Source organism: Yarrowia lipolytica, chromosome 1A, assembly GCF_001761485.1.
Source record: "Yarrowia lipolytica chromosome 1A, complete sequence".
Taxonomy (NCBI): domain Eukaryota; kingdom Fungi; phylum Ascomycota; class Dipodascomycetes; order Dipodascales; genus Yarrowia; species Yarrowia lipolytica.
The window spans coordinates 204,402-229,748 of NC_090770.1; the positions used below are offsets into that span (position 1 = coordinate 204,402).

The 25,347-nt window shown below is 46.8% G+C and overlaps 9 protein-coding genes and 2 non-coding genes across 11 annotated transcripts; 5 read left to right on the forward strand and 6 right to left on the reverse strand.

Moving 5' to 3' along the window:
- Nucleotides 1–1,337: 1,337 nt before the first annotated feature.
- YALI1_A02057r lies at nt 1,338–1,433 on the forward strand. The gene has a single exon. It is a non-coding gene; the product is annotated as a tRNA-Asn (tRNA).
- Nucleotides 1,434–1,552: 119 nt separating this feature from the next.
- YALI1_A02075g (uncharacterized protein) lies at nt 1,553–3,124 on the reverse strand (the record flags this gene model as incomplete). The annotated part of the gene is made up of 1 exon (XM_499661.3): nt 1,553–3,124. The coding sequence occupies one exon, from the start codon at nt 3,122–3,124 to the stop codon at nt 1,553–1,555; it is 1,572 nt and encodes a 523-aa protein (XP_499661.3).
- Nucleotides 3,125–3,547: 423 nt separating this feature from the next.
- Nucleotides 3,548–4,521, reverse strand: YALI1_A02083g (uncharacterized protein; the record flags this gene model as incomplete). Its single annotated transcript, XM_066094076.2, has 2 exons — nt 3,548–3,931; nt 4,513–4,521. 2 exons carry the CDS (start codon nt 4,519–4,521, stop codon nt 3,548–3,550), a joined length of 393 nt encoding a protein of 130 aa, XP_065950148.2.
- A 706-nt stretch (nt 4,522–5,227) lies between these two features.
- YALI1_A02096g (uncharacterized protein) lies at nt 5,228–6,508 on the forward strand (the record flags this gene model as incomplete). Its single annotated transcript, XM_499663.3, has 1 exon — nt 5,228–6,508. The coding sequence occupies one exon, from the start codon at nt 5,228–5,230 to the stop codon at nt 6,506–6,508; it is 1,281 nt and encodes a 426-aa protein (XP_499663.1).
- Nucleotides 6,509–6,607: 99 nt separating this feature from the next.
- On the reverse strand, nt 6,608–7,036 carry YALI1_A02113g (uncharacterized protein; the record flags this gene model as incomplete). Its single annotated transcript, XM_068281612.1, has 2 exons — nt 6,608–6,946; nt 7,001–7,036. 2 exons carry the CDS (start codon nt 7,034–7,036, stop codon nt 6,608–6,610), a joined length of 375 nt encoding a protein of 124 aa, XP_068137713.1.
- A 613-nt stretch (nt 7,037–7,649) lies between these two features.
- Nucleotides 7,650–8,795, reverse strand: YALI1_A02131g (uncharacterized protein; the record flags this gene model as incomplete). Its single annotated transcript, XM_499664.1, has 1 exon — nt 7,650–8,795. One exon carries the CDS (start codon nt 8,793–8,795, stop codon nt 7,650–7,652), a length of 1,146 nt encoding a protein of 381 aa, XP_499664.1.
- A 620-nt stretch (nt 8,796–9,415) lies between these two features.
- YALI1_A02138r lies at nt 9,416–9,489 on the reverse strand. Its single transcript has one exon. It is a non-coding gene; the product is annotated as a tRNA-Val (tRNA).
- A 1,147-nt stretch (nt 9,490–10,636) lies between these two features.
- Nucleotides 10,637–12,478, forward strand: YALI1_A02150g (uncharacterized protein; the record flags this gene model as incomplete). Its single annotated transcript, XM_499665.3, has 1 exon — nt 10,637–12,478. One exon carries the CDS (start codon nt 10,637–10,639, stop codon nt 12,476–12,478), a length of 1,842 nt encoding a protein of 613 aa, XP_499665.3.
- A 1,176-nt stretch (nt 12,479–13,654) lies between these two features.
- On the reverse strand, nt 13,655–14,641 carry YALI1_A02190g (uncharacterized protein; the record flags this gene model as incomplete). Its single annotated transcript, XM_068281613.1, has 1 exon — nt 13,655–14,641. One exon carries the CDS (start codon nt 14,639–14,641, stop codon nt 13,655–13,657), a length of 987 nt encoding a protein of 328 aa, XP_068137714.1.
- An 851-nt stretch (nt 14,642–15,492) lies between these two features.
- YALI1_A02198g (uncharacterized protein) lies at nt 15,493–16,452 on the forward strand (the record flags this gene model as incomplete). Its single annotated transcript, XM_499667.3, has 1 exon — nt 15,493–16,452. The coding sequence occupies one exon, from the start codon at nt 15,493–15,495 to the stop codon at nt 16,450–16,452; it is 960 nt and encodes a 319-aa protein (XP_499667.3).
- Nucleotides 16,453–21,913: 5,461 nt separating this feature from the next.
- On the forward strand, nt 21,914–24,190 carry YALI1_A02263g (uncharacterized protein; the record flags this gene model as incomplete). The annotated part of the gene is made up of 1 exon (XM_499668.3): nt 21,914–24,190. One exon carries the CDS (start codon nt 21,914–21,916, stop codon nt 24,188–24,190), a length of 2,277 nt encoding a protein of 758 aa, XP_499668.3.
- Between the last annotated feature and the right edge of the window lie 1,157 nt (nt 24,191–25,347).

The following is a 25,347-nucleotide window of genomic DNA, read 5'->3' on the forward strand; positions in this document are numbered from 1 at the left end:
GGTCAGTGGTAGAGTATTGTATGTACCAGCGATAGAGGACTGTATGTATTGTGTACACGTACTGTAGGGACTCAAGGGACTACTCCTTCATATAATATATTCTTGTCTGAAAGATCCAGCTCGACTGCGTGTAACGCCTGTGTGACGCCAATCAGCAAAGACCCACAAGCGTCACCAATTCCAAGTCTGTACTTACGACGATGGATCCAGAGAACCTGACTTGGAACCCACGGAGATCTAACAAGTAACCATTAGTTTCAACCGGAAGCCAACAGTTCCTCCGTCGTACCATCTCTTTTCCTCCAGTATATCATCACCGTGACATATGTATGGACTTCTTCAGCTCAATAGTTCCTTGTCGTTGAGCAGGTCACAGGCCACAAGCCAGTATCCACAGAGATGTCTTACATGCACGGAGATATCTTACATCCACCCCCCTAGAACGGATTTATCGATCTCGATCTAGACTGTGGTTCACAGGTGTGCTTCTGCCGTGGTCTACCAGTGGTAAATCGCGAACGGAAGGTCTTGTCGGCAATGATAAGAGACGGTGGAGAACCCCAGTGATTTTCCAAATGATTTTATATCAATTTCTCCCCTTGACCCTCGTTTTGGTTGTCTTTGGCAACTATGATACTCACTCCAAGAATCACTAAGACTCACTAAGACTCACTAAGACTGACCCTGAGACCCACTCTGAGATGTGTAATTGGAACAAACTGTGATCCGACGACTTCCCGAGCCCCTCTGTTCATGATAATCCCCCAATTGAACTTCACGACTGGTGATATGGACGGATCAGAGCGATAGACCTCGTTCAAACATACCTCTACCGCAGCCTTCACACCAACAGCAGGGTATCCTCGAGTCCTCCATTTTCCGGTCCAATCTTTTTGGTCAAATACTGTTTTCAAATACCGCAGTATTTACAGATAGAGGGCCTTTTTGTTTTTCTTTGTTTTTTTTTGTAGTTACTGCACTCTAGTCAGGATTTACTCACGATAATGATATTTTACTTAAGAATCCAAGTAAAAAGTTTGGTCAATGCGAACATTTAGATACTATTCTCCGTCTAAAACAAAATATTCCCAACAATTCCCAACTAAATTAGGGAACATAAAACTAGACTCCCGAACCTTAGACCTTTCGACTTCATTATAGGTCTCATTAAACAGATATAGAGATTACTAATTGGTAATAAAAAGTGTTTCAATGCTTCCCAGTCCATTGTAAACAGGTTTCAAACCCCACAATTCTGTCAAACCAGTTTTTCATTCACCGTATTAGTCATCAGGATTCCCAATTAATGTCTCCTAATTTCCCCCACGTAACGCTTCAGACTTCGTGGCCAAGGTTGGTTAAGGCGTACGAACTGTTAGTCAACCTAAAGGGCCGCCATCGTAAGATCGAGAGTTCGACCCTCTCCGAGGTCGTCTGTTTTTTTTTTACATGGAAAAACTGAACGAGTTTTTTTTAATAATATACAGTGCACACGTGACTCATTTAATTTCAACCACGTGACTTAATCTCTCCTCCTAATTAAAATGCAATTCTATCTGTTCTGTGAACTTGTACTTGTAGCTTTTCCTCCAAAGTAACATCCATACTTGTCAACCCAGTCTTCAACGTATTTGGCCTGTTTCTTCGTCTTCAGAAACTTTCTCCTTCTGATAATCTGCCGCCGAGTGAACTTTTGCAACAATTGCGAGTTGTCGCTCTTCAAATATGCGTCGTCGTTCTCAGACCATGCCTCCTCGTCTGCCTTGAGCCGTTCCAGTCTCATCTTCTCGTCCAGCGCTTCAGTCTTGTGTAAAAAGGTAACCACCTTGTCAAGTTTTCCACAGTATAAATCATACACCTTGATGACATCCTTCCTGGTGTTTGCTTTGGAAACTACGCCAAGAAGGTCGTTGATGTCATCATTGTACCTGTGGTAGTTCCAGATCTCGCGATTTCGAGGCAGATCTCTTTCAAAAGTCTGGGTTGTGTATTCAGGAGTCCATGGATAGTCGACACGGCGTTCCATGGTGGCCATAGCTTGATCTGGGCTGTTTTTCGACCTTTTTCTGCTCTGATTCCAATCGCACAGGGGTAGTCTCTTTTGCAACCGCTTCACTCTCCTGTCGCTGGTCCCCAGGAGAGGCAAGAGATGTCGTGGCTCACACAGGTCGTCAGAATCCCACTCCAAAGTCGGCAAGTCAGTGCACACGGCCCCTGTCTCTTTCTTCTGCTTGGAATCGAAATTAGGAGCTCCAATAATCTCGGAAGAAACGATATCCTCGTCGAAAGACATGCAATCTGTGCATCTGAACACGAGATCCGGAGTGTACCAATTGTTGAAGCAGCTGTAGGACTCGGGAATCACAGTATTTTGGTCATAGGTGATGTTGAATGTGTCTTTATTGGGCTCATCGACAACTACTCCTCCAGCTGAAGCAATAAGGGATCTGAGATTGGTGTGGATTCTGACGGAGGCTTCTGACCAAGGAGTCACAATGAAGAACTGCCTGCTGTGACCATCTTCCTTTAGAAACGTCTTGGCGAGAGCTCCTTCCTCTGGAAAAAAGGGAACGTGGTTGTAATCCACGGCTACCAATCTCTTAGCAGCGACCTTTGAAGTCAATAATGCGGACTCTCTGTTGATCTCAGCTGTGGTTATTGTATCGAGATTGGTATCCTCCTCTATTTTGACCTTGGCCGTACCACCAATAGTATCAGTACTTGGATCAGCACCTTCCCCGACAGAGGTATCAGTTGTGTGGCCTAAGGCGAATTTGGACACTTTGTGCTCGGCAATGATAGATGTATCTTTCTCCTGCTGCTTGGTCCTCATGGTGCCTAGCGGTGGTTCTCCAGTCACATTCTCGGACCCTCGATCAAATGCACCCAATTCTTCCACGTGAGTCTCAATGAGCCCGGTCTTTGACAGTTTCTCCAAGTCCAACCGTTTTTCCCTCCTGCTGCTCCTCTTCACCACTTTTCCTGCTCCTGCTCCTTGGTCATCAGACTTGATCCACAAAACTCGTCTTCTTTCCGCTGCCATAAAAAGCTCTTGGGTCGTGAGTTTTGGCGCGTGTCGGGATTTTGGAGACATTGGAGTCGATTTCAGCCGTATTTGTGCCATTTCAGCATGTTTCGGAAGTTGATAATCGGTGTCAAAAGCTCGTGGGGCCCAACATGAGGTTCAGTTCGGCTGTATTCTGCATTTCCGATGCGGCATGTGCATGATTTGACTGAGGCTCATGTGGGGTAAAATTGAAAAAAAAAAAATAGAAAAAATAGAAAATTAAAAAATAGAAAAACTAGAAAATTAAAAATTAAAAAAATTAGAAAAATTAGAAGAAAAAAAAGAAGAAAAAAATGACTACATTAATCTACTTATCCTATTAATAACATGATTATTTCAATCCTCCTCCACCACGTCGATGACAGCCACATCCAGCCGAATCCAGCCGTATCCAGCCTTTTCAGCCTCATGTAATTCCACAATCTACACAACCCACAATCAACCATCTATCAAATACATCATCCAACTATCCCCTGGAGCCTATCTCTCAAGAGAAATGGAGTTGCCAAACTTGGCATACAAATGCTTCTTGAGCTCCTCCATCTCGTCTCGAATCTCGGCCATCCTGCTCTGGGTCTTGTCGAGCTTGGCGTCCACTTCCTCCTGCTGCTTCTCTAGTCGCACCATGGCTTCACTCTGGGGAATGTCCACAAAGGCGTCGCCAATCTTGAACTTGACGGTCTCGTCCTCGTCCATCAGCTCCATCTCCATGATCAGATCGTCCAGGTACTCTTTGCTGGTCGACGACTCCTTCTCATCGTCCTCAAGATGGTCCATCTGGGTGTTGAGAGAAGAGAAGCGGTTAATTCGGTCCTGGTCCTCCCTCAGAACTTCCACGTCCTTGACCTCGGTTCCTTCGTCGAGCTGGGTTAGTACTGGATGGATTCGCCAGCAGACTCAGATAAGTGTAAACGAGCCCTTAACTGCGCACGATTACCAGTGGTTCAGGCATACAGCCAAACGGGTCGAACGCAGATGGATTTCTGGTTTCTGGTAAGTCAGCGATCAACATGGACACGGCAAGCAGATGTACCCCGGCTAATACATCAATTTGTGGCCTCCATCTCGATCTGTTCCTTTCTGCGGTCCCAGTTGCAATTATGGGCACATCTGACTTCATTACAGGATGATCAATCGATCTCAACCACATCTCTCAGCTCTACGGTACTCGGTGAGGTCGTATCCCTGGTTGGCTGTTGGTATGCTTGAATTTGTATACCACCTAGTCTCATACCACGGAGATTCAATTTTAAACAACCAACCAGACCTTCACTCATAATTGCCCTCCTCTCAAGATCAGATCAAAGACCAATCACGGATGTGTCACTGATTGCCACACCGCCCCAGCAACTGGCGATGGTCCATTCTGAACCGCATCTGCATTGTAACAACAAATTCTGTCCGCAAATGCGTCTCTAAAACCTCCTGTCCAGCCCATTACTCACCATTCGCATTGTGTGTAGTTGTGTGTTGGTCAGTGCACTCCTGGATTGTGTGTTCAGGCGTGCATCATCTTGCTTATGTAAGTGAACTCTACGAGGAGGATGGGTCGCCAGTTCGAACCCGGTCAGGTGGTATTTCAAGGAAATAACCGCAAATCGCGAATCGGACGAGTTATACCATCTTCCTCGACCTCGTCAATCGGATCTGGTGGATCGCATGATTTGATCACGTGACGTTATATCCCCCCTTCTTAGACTTCCTAAATGATGTTTATGTATCAAGTCCAGATTGGATTTCTCCAGTACGTACTTGTAGTGTTATTTGGCTTAAAAACAGTCGATTTTGTCCAGAAAAACCAATCATGAAAATTTGCAGGCAGATTTGAGCTGACTTCTCTGTTTCCAGCTCTTCAGCGCCATTTCAAGTCTTCCAGAATGTTCTCTGTTTTGGTCGTTATTTTCATCTCAACTTTAAATCACCACTGAAAAAAAAAAAATCGTGATTTTTCATTATTTTAGAGTTCCCCATAATTTCAAGTTTCACCGTACACATCAGAACAACATCATATTTCCGTCATATTCCGTCATATTTCCAACATATTTCTTCTAAAGATTGGAAATTGCAAAAAAATCAGACCAAATTAGTCGAAAATATCGTTCCAAGTCGAAAGACCGGCCTAAGATACCCACTTTTGCGCAATACCCAACATCCCCAGTCATGCCTTTGAACACCCTCACAAAACTTCCCAGACTCGCTCTGGCGGTCAGCGGAGGGTCCGACTCAATGGCACTGGCCTACATGATATCACAAACACCCGGTTTGAGCGAGAAAACCACAGCATACACCGTGGATCACGGGGTACGGAGTGAATCGTCTTCGGAGGCCCAAAACGTTCACGAAATCGTCTCTAGACTAGGTATAAACCATCGGATTCTCAAATTGGACGCTTTGAACGACACAAAAGAACTTTCAATGCGACAGGCGCGTTATTCGAAACTCATTGCGGCCATGAATGATGACGGAGTTTCTACAGTCGTCACGGCACATACCCAAGACGATTGTATAGAGACATTCGTGGTACGTATGCTTAGAGGAAGTGGATTATTTGGACTTGCAGGAATCCAGCCACGAGTCTCGTTTAATCCTTATACCTGGGGAGGAGGTGGTATTGCGCTGAAACAGCATTCAAGGACGGAATTGGCGTCTGGATGGAAGCTAATGAGACCGTTACTGGGTCTAACAAAGTCCCATTTACGAAATGTGCTTGTTAAGAACAACATCCCCTGGTTCGAAGACCCTACCAACCAAAACGTGGAGATTGCAGAACGAAACCTGGTGAGAAAGATGTATTACGAGTACCCGGAACTGATTCCGGAGGAGTTCCAGGCATCCAATGTATTGAGACTGCTGGAGAAGCTCAATGGGTATCGGATAAAGTGCGAAACGGAGGCTTCCGAGGTATCTTCCAGATTGCTAGCTGCTTCTCAATCGCCAGATGGAACTATTACTCTCTCTGAGGAACAAGTGAAAGGGGTTCTGACCAAACTGCCACATGATACGCTTCAACTAGTATTGAGAAACATTCTTTCTCCGCTATCTCCGTTGCCAGATCTGTCTCTAAGGCTGCACAGACTGCGAGGCTTGACTGGACGGTTTGAAGCAGGCAACAAGTTCAACCTTGCCGGAGTCGACTTCTCCCTCAGAAACGACAAATGGCAGCTGTCGCGCGAGGTGCCTCGACGACCTTCCGATCACGTGGTCCAGCTAACTCCCGGTCGTGTGAGTCTCTGGGATAACCGGTTCTTTGTTGTTTCCGACCTCCCAAAGGCCACGGTCCAGTTTATCGACTGGGACAGTCATCGAGAGCTGTTCAAGAGCAAGGAGGAGCTGAACAAGGCGCGAGATCAGGCGAGAAAGAGAAACCCCATCCTGGTTTACGAGGGTGGATATTCTTTTCCTGCTTTACAACGAGGTGTTTTGAATACAATGCCCAAGTGAGTGTACAGCACGATATGGGGAGTGCGAGGCAGCCCGGCGAGCCTCGAGGATCTTTCGAGCGTCTCAAGTTTTGTTTATTCATCAGCTGATCAGATTTCATCACCACTGGGGAAGTATGAGCTCAGAAATGGCTATAACGTTCCAGTAGCGTGATGGCAAACACAGCTCAACGACATGGCCGACATGAACGACATGCCCGACATGGCCGACACATATCATCATGCCCGCCGAATACAGCTTTGGAAACAAGAAGCCATGCACTGCAGAGCAGTTTTTGAAAACAAAATCAGCAAGCTCTATGGCGAGTGCACACTTGAAAACGTTGAAAGATTCAATTTCGCATTCGAGGGTCCAATGAAAGCTCCGATGGATGGTTTGACGTATTCTTGAAGTTTTATGAAGCTCAACTTCTATTTTTGGCGTTAACGAGGGAGTTGACTATGCCTGTTCGATACCGACTGCGGCAAGAGATCAACACCGAAGAAGTTCTACTCGGGAAGGGGGGTTACTTCTGTTAAGGAAGTCCATTGAAAAAGAGTCAAACCTGTCGCGGGTCCGAATTGGAGCCCCTTTTAAAAGCCGCCGTTGGTTCTGATATGAAGGAGGCCAGTCAAAACTGGGTAACACTACAATGCTCAACACCCACTCGCGAAGTCATGGCTCGATTATTCTACGAACAGGACCTGAAGCTGGAGTTTCCACATGCGGCAGATCTAGTTGACATTGCACTATTGTATGATATACCTGACCTTCTGGAGATTGCAATTCTCAAAATAAAGGCTCAACAGGATCTCACGGTGTTGTTGATGGACCTTTCCAATTTATTTATCTGACTTACAATCATCTATAAATCTTAGAACGGGCGACAGTAGTGATATATCTGCGACCAAAGTGTTTTAATAATGCTAATACTGAAAATCGCGTTGCGAAGCGCTTGCTATTGTTGAACTGTACTTGAATGGCCCATCATCACCCATTTCTATACAGAAACGTGGACACATCCATATACACACAGTCAGATTTAGCACTATTGTCAATGAATGTCTGAAAATGACAATAGTACAAAACGGCACTTCGAATCCATCGAATCCATTCAACGTCACCCAAAAACTATCTAATAATCTATTGTCTATGGCAGGATCTAATCTTCCTCCGGCTTCTGCAGTTTGTAGCCCATCTTCTCCAGCTCTCCCTCCAGCTTGTCAAAACCTCTCTTTAGTCTGGGATTAACGGCGTCCTCCTCGTTGTTGAAACCTCGCTGGCCCTCAAAGATAATCTCTTTCAAGTTGCCGAGAGGCTCCATGAGAGCAGAAAGCTCGAGAAGACCGTCAAGATACTCCGCAGGAGCGACAGTTAGCTGATGGACGAGAATGTCAAAGAACTGGACGTAAAGATCGGGGTTCTTGGAACTCAGCTCCTCGCCCTTGCACAGAATCTTGATATAGTCTCTCCAGGTGATGGAAGAAGAGTAATTGCTCAGAACCAGACACAGTAGAAACGACAATTGAAGATAACCCAGTAATGACGAGGACGACGAGTCTTTTAGAAGCACATTCTCAATGTACCATGACGAATCGAGCGAGTCAAGAGTCCGTTCTCGGCCTGTAGATCCAGGTCTCCAGGTGTGATCGGGGGTAAGAGCGGGGAAGTTGAGAGTGGGCTCCTTGTCAAGATTCTCAAATCCAGGAGTGATATTGTTCATCTCATCGGCAGGAATATCGTGCGACGCATCCTTCTTTGTCGATGAGGACACATCAGATTCCGCAACGGGAGAGGCATGACGCTTGTCTCTCTGTTCCTTGGACTTTTGAAGAGCTCCCTTCAACACACCAGCCTCCTGGGCAGTCGCAGTGGTGGAAGAAACGACAACGTCGGGAGCAATGACGCTGGAGACCACGCTCTGGGTCACGTGATTTGTCAGTGTCGCGAAGTCTGCCGACTCGGCGGTATGGTGCTCCTCACTGATGGTATCGAATGCCAGCATGTAGGGGTACTGTTCGGGGACAATGGAGAGTGCTTCGGCGATATCAATGGTCTGGTTTGTCAGCATTTCTTCCTTTTTGGAGTCCCATTTGAAAATGAGCACCTCTCCTTCCTTGGCCTCGAACACCACTCCGTTTCGGACACTGGTTTCGTCCTGGCCCCAGTGCAAGATGTGCGTTCGTCCGGGGGGGATTGATTTGATGCCTTTAAAAGTGGGAGTTGAAGTGAAGTAGTAGAGATCAATGCCGACAAGCCATCCGGCAGGGATATCCAGAGCAATTGTTGTTTTTGGTGGTCTTGACATGATAATGTGTCGTTGAAGCAGACTGGTTGGAGACGATTTGAGTGTGTGAGTTCGGCACTTGCAAGTTGTTCACTTGATATGCCTTCGTGTTTGTGATTGTGTCAGTGTCAAGTGTCTGTGTCAATTCAGTCGGTCGTCTTCGTCGGTGGTGTATCGGATCGGCCACCAGACTGTACCTGTAGTATCGTGGCTGTAAGAGTGAGAGTGGTTTGCTCTTCGGATATCAGCGCCTCGCATATGATAAACTTCAAAGTTTCGGAGCGAGTTTGAGAGTGTAGAAGGCGGAAAAAACGAGAGAAAGAGCCGAAATTTCTACAAGACACTCTCATAGATGCCAATGGCCTACTGTCGAAATTTTGGCCCATTTCAGGCTCTCGAATGCCGCCAAAAACGACCCCTTTTCGCGTCGTACATAAAACTCTAATATTCGAGATCTCTATCTGGCGCGCAGCTCCAGTTAAGGCGGCCATGTGAAACACGACTCTGATGAAAGTCTGACCTTCAGGGTCGCCAAAAGAAACACCAGGGGGCTTACTAAGAAGGGGGAATATAAGAGAAACAAAAAAGAAAATATCCTTCCCTCATCTCCTCGTCTCGTCATGACGAGGAAAGGGAAAAAATGATTTCTGGCAGGATCGAACTGCCGACGTTCTGCGTGTTAAGCAGATGCCATGACCAACTAGACCAAGAAACCAACTCTGTTGGGAATAAAAAGCGTTGGATGAGATATATCCGCACTCTGCTGAGTAACATGGCCATCAATTTTATGACCTTTATGGTCTTCTGACGAGTAACTGGGCATTTTATATCCCACCAATAGCTGGTTTGATCACTCTCATGTTGTCAGAACTTCTTCAAACCAGCTTTATTGGAGTCTAGAGCTCAATGGTTGAGAATACAATGGCCAAACAATCATGTGGACGAAGTAGAAAGATCTGGGCCGAGATTGAGGATTTTAATCAATACAAAAGTTAGATTGAAGAGACACACGCGGTTTTCTCCCGCAAAGCCCTTCAACGGCGTATGTATGTACATACTGGACGGCATACTGGTAGTGTCGAGCTCTCCAAGATCCCAAGCCGCAATAGAATTCTTTTGTATGTACTTTACGGACAACCTGGATATTATACAGATTCCCTCTCTATACTTATTCGACTCTTTGGTCTCGAAATGACTGTATTATCTTCGCCTTGCTCATTTCAGTTCCACTCAGCGTGTAGTTGGACCTACTCATCGATATCAACTAAACCCAACTAAACCCTCCTACCACACTACAAGCCCATGCCACGGCCACAGCCGCATTCCAGGAGATGCAAAAACTTGTACAAGCATACAAATCGCTGCCTGAAACACGATATCCTGCTCTATATCTCTCACTTGTGCCCAGATCCCGATTCAGCTGCATTGTATTGAAGATACAAGAATGACTGCGAAGATATAGTTAATGAACTACTTGGACGTTCCCATAGTTCCACCAGAAGTTGTGCCATACACCAAAAGATGTGTTATACACCATCAAGAGATTCTAGACAGCTGATACACATCGAGAGGACAGACATTTCGTCAACGACCAAACTGGTTCCTCTCATGACTAAGAAAATAGCCAGGTATTACCCTACTGTATTACCTAATCAAACCCAAATCGCGAAAATCATATAATCACTACAGCTCAGACGCACTCCACCACATATTAGACACGACTTTTAGACGTTTGAAAACGTGCAAATCACGCGACCAGGGTAGTTGCGACGCGACAAATTGACATTTACGCGCGAAAACACTTGTCGGACGCAAAAATAGCCGCCGCATCGCCCCCTTTTCCCCCACGACGCCAACCTCTCATGACCACCCCACCACCAGGATTCAGGACGCTCAGAGAGCTCCACATGTTGAAAAACAACTCAATGGTCAATGTCATTGCTCGTGTGCTGGCCAACCCGCCGGGTCTGATTTCTCTCACCGACCTAACCATTTGCGACCGGTCGGAAACCGACTTCGACGTGGTGGCCAACTTTGACAGAAACCCAGGCGAATGGCACCCTACAGAAACCCCACAAGTCGGTGATGTAGTGGTGCTGACAAACTTCAACAAAAAGACGGGCTACCAGAAGGGAAACCCCGTTCTATACAGCAAGAAACACGTCTCCAAGGTCGTGTTCTACAACCAGAACTTGAAGTCATACAACAAGTATCCTGCCCACGAACCTCCAGCAGAATACATCTCTAGTCACCCCGTCTACAAATACATATCCATTCTGATCGATGACTGGAAGCAGGACCCCAGATCTGGCTGGGACGGAGATGCAGCAGCTGTCATGTCGTTCTCCATGAGTCTCGAAGAAGTGAGCAAAAAGTTCGACACGAGCAGATTGACGACAATCAAGGGCAAGATCAGCGAGCTGGATACCGACGTATTCCAACTCACTGACGCCCCAGGCTGGAAGGTCCAGTTGGGAGCTTACAAATTCGAGGACGAAATGAGACAGAGATGCAGAGAGAAGTACTCATGCCACGTGGAACTCAGCCACGTGAGATTCAAGTCATATGACAAGAGCTCGAGGAAGCTGTTTGCGAAAATGACTGACCGAACCTCCATTGATCCAGTGGAGGGCAAAGAACTGGAATCGTTGAAGGCCAGACTGAGTGGCAAGAGCAAAAAAGCAGATACGGATGCGCCTTCAGAAGACAATGAGGTGAACATTGTGCCATCCAAGAAGGTCCAGAGATCCGATGATGACAGCGAGTCAGAGCAGGTGGAGGACTCTCCTGAAACTCCGGCATATTCCACCCCTGAATCTTTTGAGCTTCAATCGGAAACAAATCTCGACTCGCAACATTCTGAGACAGAAGAAATGGGCGACGACGCCATAAATGATCTTGTCAATGCCGTTTGCGGATCACCTGAAAGCTCGGCCAAGCCGGATTCGCCCTTTTCACATGACAAGTCCGAGACCGGGCAGAATAAGCCTCCTCCAAGTGGCCAGCCCAGAATGACTTCCCCCACTCCCCTTAGACCCGAGCCTGACCTCTTGAGTCATCTGTCTCAAGGGACTTTAACCAATAGAGATATCAGGTCCAGGGATGTTTCACCCCGTGCCCGTGAAGATGATTCGGAGCAACCCGTCATACCCCATGAGATTCCAGTTCGAAAGAAACTCAAATCCGAATCTCCCATGTCGCGCACGCCTTTCAGCAGACCTCAAGTGTCGCAGCCGCCACCAGTGTCTCCCGTGTCGCAGGGACCATCAGTGTCTCCCGTGTCGCAGGGACCATCAGTGTCGCCTGTGTCGCAGGGGACACCAGCACAAGAGTTTCCTACAGCGTCGCAGTCCGGCCCGATGTTGGTCATGTCTGAGTACATCGTTCCCGACATTGAAGAGCCGTACCTTGTTGTTTCAGGGGTGGTGAGGGGAGCCAGAGTGACCGACAAGGGTTTTTTGTCTTTCGCGGTATACTGCGAATGCGTGAACAAACTGTTCACGGTGAAGATCCGCAAGGAAGATGAGGGAGAGTTCCTCCTTGGCGTTTCCAAGCGCAATCAAGAGATGAAGCTGAAGGCGTTGGTCTCTTGGGCAGCCCAACAGGAACATGTCAAGGTCAATCTCATTCAGGACGAGCACAAGAACGAGAATGGGGAGTCGGAGTACTGGAGCGTCGGCAACTCGCTGGAGTGGCAGATGTAAATACACTGACGAATGATGGAGATGAATACATTGTGATGTGAGTGACTTTTTGACGTGATGAGAGGACAGAGGGGTATTATAACAGACGAAAAGGCACAACGCCATTGGGTTACTCCATTCAACTAGACTATGGGCGTCGTGGTGGTAGAATACTGATCTGGTAAATGAAATTCGATGGAATACCACGTTAGAAGTTCTCGGGACGCCGATTCTCCGTAGACCAGTAACCCAGTGGTGAAGTACTAATTCGGACGACGACGAGGCCAACGGGTTGTATAGACAAAGGCATTAGCGCCAGGCGAATGCAATCGCCCTAGACCAATCAACAATTGAGCAGCTGTGAGCATCAAAGTCGAATGAGGTCAACGTTCAAGAAGAGTTACAGTGACACCAAACACAGGTGGTTTAGCTACATTTTCTATGACTAACATAAAGCGGTTTAGCTACCTTTCCGAATGACTAATCTTTCCAGGGCGAGTGGTGATACATTATCATGCACTAGTCTGCCTAATCAGCATCATCAGACATCGGACTTGGGCGGCCCGAATAAGACAAAAATTGTATGAAAAAGGTGGTTGATCAATGTCTCAATAGATAGTGCCCATAAAGGCAATTGAGACGATATAGATACATTAATTTGTACTGTACTATATATACCCTTTTCACTGTACCTCTTCCGATGTGAGTCCGCAAGCTCAAGTCGTATCGTAAGGCTGATTCGACCATTCAGCCGATATAATGTTTTTGACCAGGAACCACGAGTGCAAGAACGAAATTGTTCTACAGGTAGATGTGCTCTTGTAGTATATCTGATACCATACATAATCGATACATTTCAATATTTTCCTGAAGATCTCAACTCATAGACGGGAAGATAGAGAGAGCAGAGACTATTACTATATACTGTAGTACAGTTGCTAATATGACAAGTGCTAGAGACAAAGCTAACAATCCTCGTGTCCATTAATGCTCGTAAATCACAAAACTTCATTATCTCCTTGAATTCCGTGGTCAGTTTACTCACCTCGAAAGTTGACATGAGGGAGAGTCTGTTTTGTGTGTACGAGTACGAGTGTTGTACCTACTGCAAGTAATGTACAGTACATCCCCTCCTAGAACCAAATATTCAGATGCCTGATCTTTTTAGTCCTTCTCTTGCCCTTCCTCACCACTCTGCTATCCCTCACTCTGTTCTTCCTCCCCCAACCTCTCTTGCACCCTCCTGTCCACAGCTTCGATACTAACATTGCCCAAATAACGATAATAAGAGATCCAAATAGCATCATCATAACATTGAGCAAAGGGAAAGTCCAACAGAAAAGACGAGATGGCAGTGTCCATCAACAACTGCCAGCTTTCTTCGCTTCTATGAGGGAACCTCACATGAATCAGTCTTCGTACACGTGCCTCCCCAGAACCTGGTCTGTACCTGTTTTGAGCCATATAAGCCGCAGCAAGTATTCTGTCATGAACAGGAGTATACAGGGGCTTCTTCCGATAGGCCTCAGGATATCCCTGTTTAAAATGTTCCATGTACTCCTCCACAAGCTGGTTCTCCACCGCGGGTAGAGGTATCTGTCCATATCGACGAACAGCCTGACTCCACCATTTTCTTCCCAGCCAACCCCATTCCTGTTTAGAGCGGTGAGGGTACCGTTCAGCCAGAAGTTCCAGAGCAGTATCCTGATAGTACTCGTTCAAAGCGAAGACTGGCTTCACAACCTCAATTTCCATGGCATCTAAGCAGTCTAAAACCTCCCTCAGCTCCTTTGTCCAGTTCAGATACTCAAAAGGGTAAACTCCGCCTTTCCGTCTGTGTTTTTGGACGATTCTTTTGAGCAGTGCAACTGTGCAGAAGGCCGGCAGAGTGTGTGGGAATCCCGGCGGCTTTCGTTCCATTCTCTTGATACACGCTACAATGACTTCGTAGACTTTTGTTGATATCTCGTTAGTATCTCGGAATCGTCGTGGATACCTCTGAAGATACAAACGGGCAATCGTGTTGACAATCTCCCTTGGATTCCTCTTCTCGATCAGTCCGTAGTTCCAGAACGTCCAAATGAGTTGTTTGGAAGCGTGGCTGTCGGAAATCGGGTCGTAGAAATCCAGCCAATTGAGCCCCTTCTTCTTGAGACGGTGGCGATGTCTCACTAGGTTGGACATTCTGGTGATGATGGGTTCTCCTCATTTACAGCACATATTGAGAGTATGCATTAGGTTCGTATCTAATCTGCCACATACGAGCACTTTATTTTTTTTCTGGAAAAGACGAATTTTTATATATTTCTCCTGTTTTTGATTTTGACCAGTTTGATTGGGTTAAAATAAGTAGGCGATGTCAATATTTCACCTACATTGACGTCGCATAGTCGTTTTCCGTACTTTATGGAGTCACAAATAGATTTTTATTCTAAAAAACCAAAACATAATACATAATACAACAAACTCTATATATATATTCTACATCCATTAATTATAACTTCTCTGAGGAGAATAATACAAAAAACTGTATATAGAACTATTGCAATAAAGACTATATGTATGATTTGTTAGATATAGTTATGTAACTACTAACACCACGTTCCGATAGTGCCAACCAGAAGTGTCATATCAGAAGAGTGCTTGCTCATTCACCAGGAAGAGATTCTAGATCAGCAGATACTATCTACATTTCGTCTACGATCAGCAGGTCCTTCTTATGACTTTGAGGAACCAACCAGATGATATCTGCTATCTTCAACACAATTATGAGATTTCAACAAGATTGCAACAACCTCTTTGACGTTTGTGGTTTTCGTCTCTTCTCCATTGACTCGGATAGTCGATTGAATGAACAGAGGTCAGTCCCCGTGGTATCCCTCCAATCAACTGTCTAGTTGCTTCTTCTTACTGCTATTGGCAAGTGTAGACAGTTCGAAGTTTCAATCTATGCAAGAAGCGCTGAACAAGAAGCGCTGAAACAGGCGCTGAAAACTCCTCTCCATCCACTCCCACTCTCAACCCCCTCTCTCCTCATGTTCAACTCAAGTTCAAACACCAACATCGCGCTCTATTGGGGCCAGGACCAGGCTGGAACCCAACTGCCTCTGTCCACCTACTGTCGGTCCAACTCTGCCGACATTTACGTGGTTTCTTTCCTCGACTCGTTTTCTGGCAAACAAACCAACGGAACGGGAGAGATGGCGGTGAGCTATGAAGGACCCATGACAAGTCTGGGAGGCGAAATTTCAATCTGTCAGTCGCTGGGACGAAAAGTTCTCATTTCACTGGGAGGAGAATCAGGACAGTATGGCCTGGACTCTGGCGCCGATGGAGAAACACTGGCTGGACAGCTGTGGGACACATTTGGGGGCGGAAAGAACGCGTCAGTACAACGACCATTTGGAAACGTGATTATTGACGGCTTCGATCTCGATATCGAACACGGAGATCCCGTGGGGTATGGAGATCTCGTCAACAGATTGAGAGTGCTGTATGCCACCGACACTTCCAAGATGTACTATGTGTCTGCGGCTCCTCAATGTCCTTTTCCCGACGAATGGATTACTCAAGCCCTGGAGCAGTCAGAAGTTGATTTCGCCTTTGTGCAGTTCTACAACAACGACTGCGGTCTTGACGAGCCCAAAAACTTCAATTTTGACCAATGGGCAGACTTTGCACAGACTAGGGCAGCCAATAAACACATGAAGGTGTTTCTGGGCGTGCCCGCAAGTCGTAAATCTGCAGACACGGGCTACGTCGGAGTCCCTGTGCTCACACGGTACATTCAGAAGCTACTGAACCACACTTCTTTTGGAGGAGTCATGATGTGGGACGCTTCTTCGGCCTTTGGCAATAGGGACCATGGCAAGTCGTATGTGGAGTATGCTAAGGGTGCTCTCAATGGAGTTGTTTCCAATGGCGCTGGAACAAATTTTGTTTCGGGGGTGGTTTTCGAGGTGGTTTTCGCGGTTGTTGTGGTCTGGATATTGTAGACAATCCAAGTTCAGACATGGCGTCACGGAGTGGCTGTTTTGAAGACAGTACGGGAAATTGTATGGCACAGTACAGTATGTACAGTGTACAGACAACTCGGTCCGGATACAGGTTGGCTAGTTCTGCATTCGGTACTCCTTCTACAGGATGAGATGGCACATCTTCGATATCCTGTCCACAATAACCCAGACATATTGTTGCCTTCTAGGATAGGTGTCGTCTACTCTCTGTACTGTATCTTATCGAACACGTCTTACAGTGTTCACAGTGGTGATCAAGTCCAGAAGTCAACCGCTGGTTGCCCATTCCATTTTGAAACTATAGTGGAAGAACTCGGTGACTGGTGTAGCAACATCTTCCTCGCCTTGTCACTGGGAAACACAGCGTTCGCCTAACTATGAGTATTCATACTGGTGCCAGTATCGGACTTCAGAGAGCTACAAGTACAGGTACAGTACTGTATCGTATTCTTAAGTAGTCGTATTTGCACTGTAATACCCTCCAGTGACATATGACTGACTGATACGCCCATAATAGACTAGCAAGACGTGTGGGCGGTTGCTATAGGAAGACCGGTATAAAAGCTATAGATCTGCTTAATATGATTGGATACTTGAAAATTGGGGTCAGATAGTCACAGAGATGAAGTAAAGACGTGAGGTGATTTATTTGTGGGTCTTTCTATGACGATATTTTGAAAGGAAGACAAATATCATACCAGTAGCCTAGGGGTGCTGATAACACCCGTCTAGTGCAAGTAGGGGTATTGGGAGAGCTAGAAAGTGTCTTTTAGTTTATATTTGTCGTTTGAAAATGTTTATATTTGCATATCTCCGCTTTTTAGTCATATTTGTATCGTGACAGTGTGATTCTCAGACAATGCTTGGATTGTATGTCAACTAAATCGTAACTAAATCATAACTAAATCATAACTAAATCATAACTAAACTCTAACTAAGCTCCAACTAAAATTTATCTGAAAAACAGAGAAAGATAACATAGCCCTCATTTGAATAGTATAAAAAAAGAATGGAACTGCTCAGATCTCTGAAATTTACAATCCCATCTCTTGTACTGTATATACTAAAGCATTGTAGAAACACCACCTTCATAGAATATTTATTACGTGCCACAGAAACATATATTCACTCAATAAACCAATCTGGACTCAAACTTGATGTCGAAAAAAATCATCAGAAATTTATCCAAGTTGTATAATCATGGTATCAATCTAGAGCCCTTGATCTCTTGAATCTTTTGGTGTCTTTAATTTTCAAAATCTCTACTAAAAATCCTTACCAACAGCAACATCTTACATCCCGGACAAGATACAGCCCGTACGTTTGTAGACAAAAAGATAGCAGTAAATTTGAGGTGGACACAACTGATATCTGAGTACTTTCCCAGGCTTTGCGGTTCGAATGGTAGTGTTTTCATACTTGCAGCATTCCTCTGGCAGATTCTGCTATAGTACAGACTGTACTATTCGAAAGAACCCTGGTAAGCACACCCGTACAAGCACAACCACATGTAGAGATTACAAGCAGATATCTGATCTCATTGAGAGAGACAGAGAACAACTTTGCATGCAAGTTTGCAGCTTATGAAAAAATGGACGCATTAACGATGGCATTTCAGGACAGGATAGTTCAAGTGCAGGTACAAGTATGTACAAGTACAAGTACAATTACTTACATCACATACTGCACCGATTTATGCCGCACAAAAAAAACGCACAAAATCAACGGAGACAATTCAATATGGGGATCAAAATGACGAGAATCACGATTTGTTTTGATTTAATGGCTATTTATACAGAAAATTATTGTTTTGGTTCAATTGCTTCGGAACTAAAGTTGGGTTTCAACAAGTACGAGTATATAGCTGTATGTACATGACGGGCAGCCCAACGTGCTGACATATAGTCGAATCAGAGTCTTCAACTTTTCAGCCGTTTCAGCCTTTCAAGCCGTTTTTCGTGCGCCAATGAGGTGGTTTGTATTTTTTTTGTTTTAGTGTTTGTTTTAATTTTTTTTTAAATTTTTGATTGTGTTCTGTCTGGTTGACCATTTGTTGAATTGAATAAGAGATAATTGGCTTAGTAAACACCGGTGATGCCATTGGCGTTTATTTAATGGTAATAAAAGCAGATTTATGAAATAATTAGAATTAAGAATGCAAAAAGAAAAAATATATATTCAACGAATGGCGGGGTCCATATCTGAGCACCGAAATGTCCGACGCAGAAGACGGAACTCCGACAGGCTGAAAAAATAGGGTGAAAAACTGCCTGACCGCTGCATTGACATTTTGACAGGTTCGTTGTACGTACAAGCACAAGTACAATGTGCGTCTATGATTGTTTGTACATGCAGTGGAATGATTCTGATTGTACGATTTTCAACCAAAAAAAAGGGGGAAAAAAGGGAAAAATACCGAGCCACTCTCCAACCCGCCACCTCGCTTACTAACCCCGCCAACCTCGCTTACGTATGCCAAACAAGGCTAGGTTAGGGTTGACCGTTCCAAGGGTACTCAGTAAATAGGGGTAACATGCATACGGCAAAAAAGGAAATAGGCTGGGCTGGGTTCCAGTCCAAGAATGTGTCCGTTTGGGGGCCGTCAAAAGGGATTTCGATGTATTAGGGTAGATGTAAAAAATTAGGGTAGATGTGGCTATATTAGGGATAGGCTAAGATGGTGGTGAGTGTCAGGTTTACTTTTTTTACTTCTACTTTTACTTTTCCTTTTACTTTTCCTTTTCCTTTTATTTTTATTTTTATTTTTATTTTTTTTTATTTAATTTTTTATTTATTTTTTATTTTATTTTTATTTTTATTTTATTTTTTTTTATTTTATTTATATTTTTTTATGTTTTGTTTTTATTTTACACATTATAAATTCTATTTATGTTTCTGCCGGTATTCGATAATCAACATTGGCAATAAAGAATCTTAGGTTATCGTGCATATCCTAAGCCTAATTAACGTGGTAGGGTAACTTGTTGAGTGGTGTGGAAAATGGGCGTATTTTGGGGATTAAAAAAAAATTGGACGGGAAAATGGAATATCCACGGAACGGTCAAAAGTTGAGGAAGGCGGACCAGGTCAATTGGTCAATGAGGTTGAATTGGCTCAAATATTAGGGCAAAAAAACCACACCAATTGTGGTCCTATAACGCCCAATATTGGTGTTCTACGACTACCAGTAGTTCTAACGAGTAGTTCTAATTTTACCCCTTCTTACGTCCACTTTGTCTAATTGGATTGGCAAGAAATGCAAATTAAAAATGCAGTTAAAAATGCAATTAAAAATGCAAATGTGCCATGTACATGCTCGTTTCTGTACTCCATGGACAGCAACTTTGACCCCAATTGGACACCTGTCGTGTCCCAAATTGGAACGTGGTAGCATATATTTTTGTGCAACGTATTTCACATGTATGCAGAGAACATGCTAGGAGGTGGGTTGAGGCGGAATCGGGCGGTGCATATTAGGGTAGGTCCAAATCGGGTCTCAGGGTCGAGGGTTGACCCCAAAATAAGTATTAGGGTTAGGGTTGGACCCACAAGGGCACGCGACTGTGGGTCTGCATGTCGACGTATAATGTGCGTTTGGGTACAAACGGTTTCCAGAGGGCCGAGGTGTATGCGATTTACGGCGAGTATGATTTGATTCTGCGGTACAAGTATGTACGACATTGGAACGTACGATACAAGCGATATTCGCACTTTTACTTGTTTTTTGGTACAAGTACGTACGTACGCTATTCACTACTCGCACTTGTCTTTTTTCAATGGAGGTCAGACATTCAAAACGGCCAAATTAAGCGATGGAAACGACAAAGGTGGTAGAGCATTCTTTCCCGCGCGATATGGACGGTTTTGCAGCTGTGCGGTAATGTTGAGACAGGCGAGTTACACCAGTATTCTGTAGGTACGTAGACAGGGTACATCATGGCCGCAAAAGGTTAATTCCAGAGCTGGATCGAAATACAAAAGACTATTTACAAAAGGGTTGGAGAGATAATATTTTGGCGCAGATTAGAGTTACCGATTAAGGTTGCTGCCAAGTCCATATTTCCAATCACCGTCGAATGAGTTGGAGCCAGAAGGGCGAGAACAGCGAGAACGATACGACGGAAAGAGACCCGCAACGTTGCTTTTGGTGGGTCCAAGATGGGGGAGAGTCGGGAGACGGGAAGTTGGTTGCTGGTGATCCGCAGATATTCGAGTCTATGGCTGATATGTTTTTAGGAGTTGAACGGAGTCGAGAGGGAGTTGAAATGAGTGAGTGCGTGAGTGAGCGAGTAGGCATGTACAAGTATCGCAGACCAACGTAACGGTAGTAGTTGCGTCATTAATGGAGTAAAGAGCGTGTTGCGACTATGTATGTACGATACGATATGAGTACGAGAGTGTTTATTGAGTAATGAACCATTCAGAACGTCAACCAATGAACAGTTCAACAACCAACGAACGACTCAACCATAGACGATTCCTCCAAAGGACGATTCAACCAATAAACAACTGGATAATCAATGTACATCTGGATAATCAATGTACAACTCACAACCACTAAATAACTCGAAAACTCGACTCCACTCAACGCTCTCTTCCTCGCATACAGCCGGTATTGTACATATTCTGTTCAGTACATACGTGTAATCTACTCATGTCGTAATTATCTCCGCTACGCTAGATAGTGTTGAACTACGTACCAAGCCAAGTACAATATATAATATACAACTACGACGTATCATACAACTACTCGTACAATTACTCGCTCACTCACAACGGTGGCAAAGCCCGTCCTCGATGACCGCACGGTTGCTCCGTATCTCCGTAACTCTCTCCGACGAAGGTATCGGATATGTGTAATGCTGCAGTCTCAACGGCGTCAGAGGAATGGAGTTCAGACGGCGAAGGGAAACGGCAACGGCGGCTTAGTAAGCGGAACCGGATATGGATATGGATATCGGATCTCGGATGCCGGATCTCCTCCGTTTCTTCTTGTCTCCGCCTCCTTCTCCACCCCAATCGGTCTCCTCCTTTCCCCCAGACAGCAACGTCACCTCTCTCACCTCTTACAACTAGTCCATACGGTTTGAGATTACTATGGTAAAGTTGCCATTTGACTTTGAGAGAGAGAGCAATAAATCCGGGATTTGCCGCGGAAAGGCCCCCGAGCGTGCGGAGACGGGTCACGTGGACCGCAGAATACCGCCAAAAGTGGCCCTTTTCTCAAGGGCTTTTTTTCCCTGCCCCAAAAGTCCACTCGCTCGCCCGCCCCATGTTGCCGCTGCGGGCCAATCAGCGGGGTGCAATTTAGGCTTTTGTCCTCCTGCACGCTGACACAAAGGCCAAACTCTAATCTCCTTAGGTCTCAGTGCATCCACCTCTCACCGCACGTCTATCGTAAGTCTTCTTCCACCTTCATCATTCCGATTCTTCCATCATCATGACTACTATTGATAGTTATCCCGTTCGGTCGGATATTTACGGTGCTCAGGTGGAGCCGACACAGACGGCGACACAGACAGAGACACAGTCAGAGACCCTGAAAGAGGCGACAACGACACAGACACAGACCCTGAAAGAAGCGACCCAAACAGCGACACAGACACAGACACAGACACAGACAGCGACACAAGCAACACAGGCGACACAAACAACACCCACCCCACAAACACAAACATCAACTAACAACATTGACATGGCGACAAACACAGAAACAGGCGCAAGCGCCCCCGACACAACCGCAACGGCCGCCGCAGCCACCTTCACAACCAACAACACGGTGGGAGAGGCGGGCAACAGGGCCGGAAACGCGGTGACCTCCACCGCCGCCACCGCCGCCAACTCCGACCACGTGGCGTCCGTGTCGCAACACCTGCGCCAGCGCAACAACTCGTCCAACTCGTCCAACTCGGACAACTCAGAAACGTCGTCGTCCCAGTCCAACTCCAACTCCAACTCCTCCGACACCGCCGCAACCACTCTCTCGCCCACCACGCTCACCGACGGCAAGGGCGCCGCGGGAACCGCCACAGCCAAGACCGACATGCATTTCGCCAAACAGGCCATCCGCAAGCTGTCGGCTGACAAGGGCACCCCCACCACCTCGGCCTTCTCGTCCTTCAGCAGCACAACGTCGCCGACCCAGATGCGGCGCCCCACCGCGTCCCTGAACAACGACGACCCCAAGCCGTTTGCGCGCCGTCCCAGCGACAAGCGCTCGCCCGGCAAGGTCCAGCTCCAGCAGCACGACAAACACCTGCAGCAGCAGCGTCAGCAGCACGACCCCCGTAATGACACTACCCAGCAGTCGCAGCAGCACCAGCAATATGACAAGGCCCCCTCGAATGGCCCGCCCTCGCTGACGGTGCGAACCGGATTCAGCAACCCCCAGAGTGCCATCCAGACCCCGGCCTCCACCCTGCCTCCCTCGTTGGCGTCGTCGGTGGAGATTGGCGCCCAGTTCACCTTCACATCGCACAACCGGCTGAACGAGCTCGCCGCCGAAGCTGAGGAAAACGCCGTCGACCAGGCGGCCGCCGACCTTGGCGTCCGAAGACACTCGTCTGCATCCAACATCCAGGAGTCGCACATTCGGCGGCAGATTGCTGCCCAGGAGGGTCTGGCCAAGGCCAACTCGTCCATCGACCTGCTGCTTCCCCCCGTCAACCGCAAGCAGCGGCTGCGACAGTACCAGCCCGCACTGGCCAAGTTTGATTTCGACGAGGCTCTTGCGCACGAGGCTGAGGTGAATGGAGCTCCCATGGGCAGTGCCGCTGGCGTGCCTGGCGCCGAGGCCACCAACGGAGGCACCCCGACATCTGCTGCACCTAATGGCAGTCTCGGAGGAGCCAACGGAGGATCTATGGCCGCGGCTGCCGTCAAGGCTGCCACCGCCATTGCCGGTGCACCTGGTAGCTCGCGTCCCTACGATTTCGCCTACGAGGACGAGATTTCGGCGTCGGCTCCTGCCACCTCCCATAAGCTGCACCGAGTGTGTAGCAATGAGTCGTCTATTTCGACCATGGCTCCCCCCAAGCAGCTGCACACCCCCAAGACGCCCATGTACGTCCCCGCAGTGCTGCGAACACAGAACATGACTCTGTCCACGTCTCCTCTTTCCGATTACGGAGAGACCGTGCACGAGATTCTCATGGACGCGCCCGTCACTGGTCCCCCTCGCCGGTCTCACTGGAAGCCCGACGACGCTCGTCCCGGGTGTGCCATCTGTGATGTGCCGTTTACCTTCTTTGAGCGACGGCATCACTGCCGACGGTGTGGAGACGTCTTCTGTGGACAGCACTCGTCGTACTCGCTGCGGCTGGACCAGCACTGCAACTTCAACAGCCAGGGTTACCTTTCGCGATCGTGCGACATGTGTGCTCAGGACTTTAACGAGCATGTTATGAGCGTGAGTCGACGGCTGGAGGAGACTTTGGGCTGGGGCAGCAGTAGCGCTGCCGCGTGGGAGGAGGTTTCCGGTGTAGCTGGCAAGGCTCGAGGAGCTGCCGCCAATGGCGCTGGTGGCGCTGGTGGCGCCCATCTACGTTCTTTTGACTCGCCGTCTGCTGCCGCGCGCCAGCGTTTCAAGGCCACTGGTCCCATGCGTCAGATGCCTTCTAAGATGGAGGGTGGCGCGGGGCCTCAGGGCCAGCAGCCGCAGACCCAGGACATTGAGGTTGGGTCTGTGCCTGCCAACTGGAACTGGTCGACGTTTTGACGTTGTTTACGACGCACGGGACCGGTCCACACAATAACACAAGCATATGCATTAATTTATAGGTAAGAGAGAGAGATATTTTGATTCTTTGGGTGTATAATGTTTGCTTTTGGGTCCGATTATGTTAGGGTGAGGAATACAGTGGGCTTTAGAGGTTGTGATCTCCTTTTTGGAACGATAGCTATTCTGGGATGTGGCGATAGCGGCGAGACATCGTTTCAGGTGGCGATAGAGATGAGCAGTGCGGCGGACGTACAGGGTTGTATAGAAGATGGTGGGCATTCTGTACCCCGCTGTAGATACACAGTGCTACAGATGTACAAGTACAGTATGTACTCCAGTGTTTCCTACCGTGATTGTGGTCCGTGATTGTGGTAGTGGTATGGAGTGGGGATGGAGAATGGATATCGAGAGATGAGATGGCTATTGAGATGAGAATACGGCTATGGAGATTTGTCGAGTCTGAGACCGTCTACTCGTATTCGTCTAGGGTATCTTTTACGGACTTACTGTGATGGTATAGTAGGGACAGGTAGATATACGAGTACAATACGAGTACAATACACATCACACCCACCATCGATCTTACAATAACGGTACAATCCTCGTTCGACGACAGATTGTGTGGAGCTGAGCGAGTTGGACACATGGCGAGCAGGGTATTGAACAAGCAGACATGTACATGCGATAGTACGCTCATGATATATGCAGAGACCATTCCACAAGCGGATGTATCTAGAACTGACACCTTCAGAGTTATGTCACGATCCGGTGGCTATAGCTATAGTATGTATTGTTACTAGTACGTAGAACACACGTACATTCCGTACTACAAGTACATACAGTAGTCTGATTTCACAGCTACAGTAATGTCAGTAACCCCTAAACTAGTGTTTCAACAAGGCATCTGAGAATGGGACCATCCGGAGCCGCCCTGGTTGTGTCGTTGCTGGTGCCGTTCATTCATAGCACTCTTGTATAGTCTACAGGGGTGTTTCATTCCAGTGATCGTTTGGGCGGATAACGTGACGGACGGATAACGGACGGATAACGCGACGGATACGCAGCTCATCAACACTCTTCAACACTCTTTAACGCCTCCAACGCCTCCAACGCCTCCAATTCAGTCGTTATCCCCGCTAGGCTAATTCAGACCG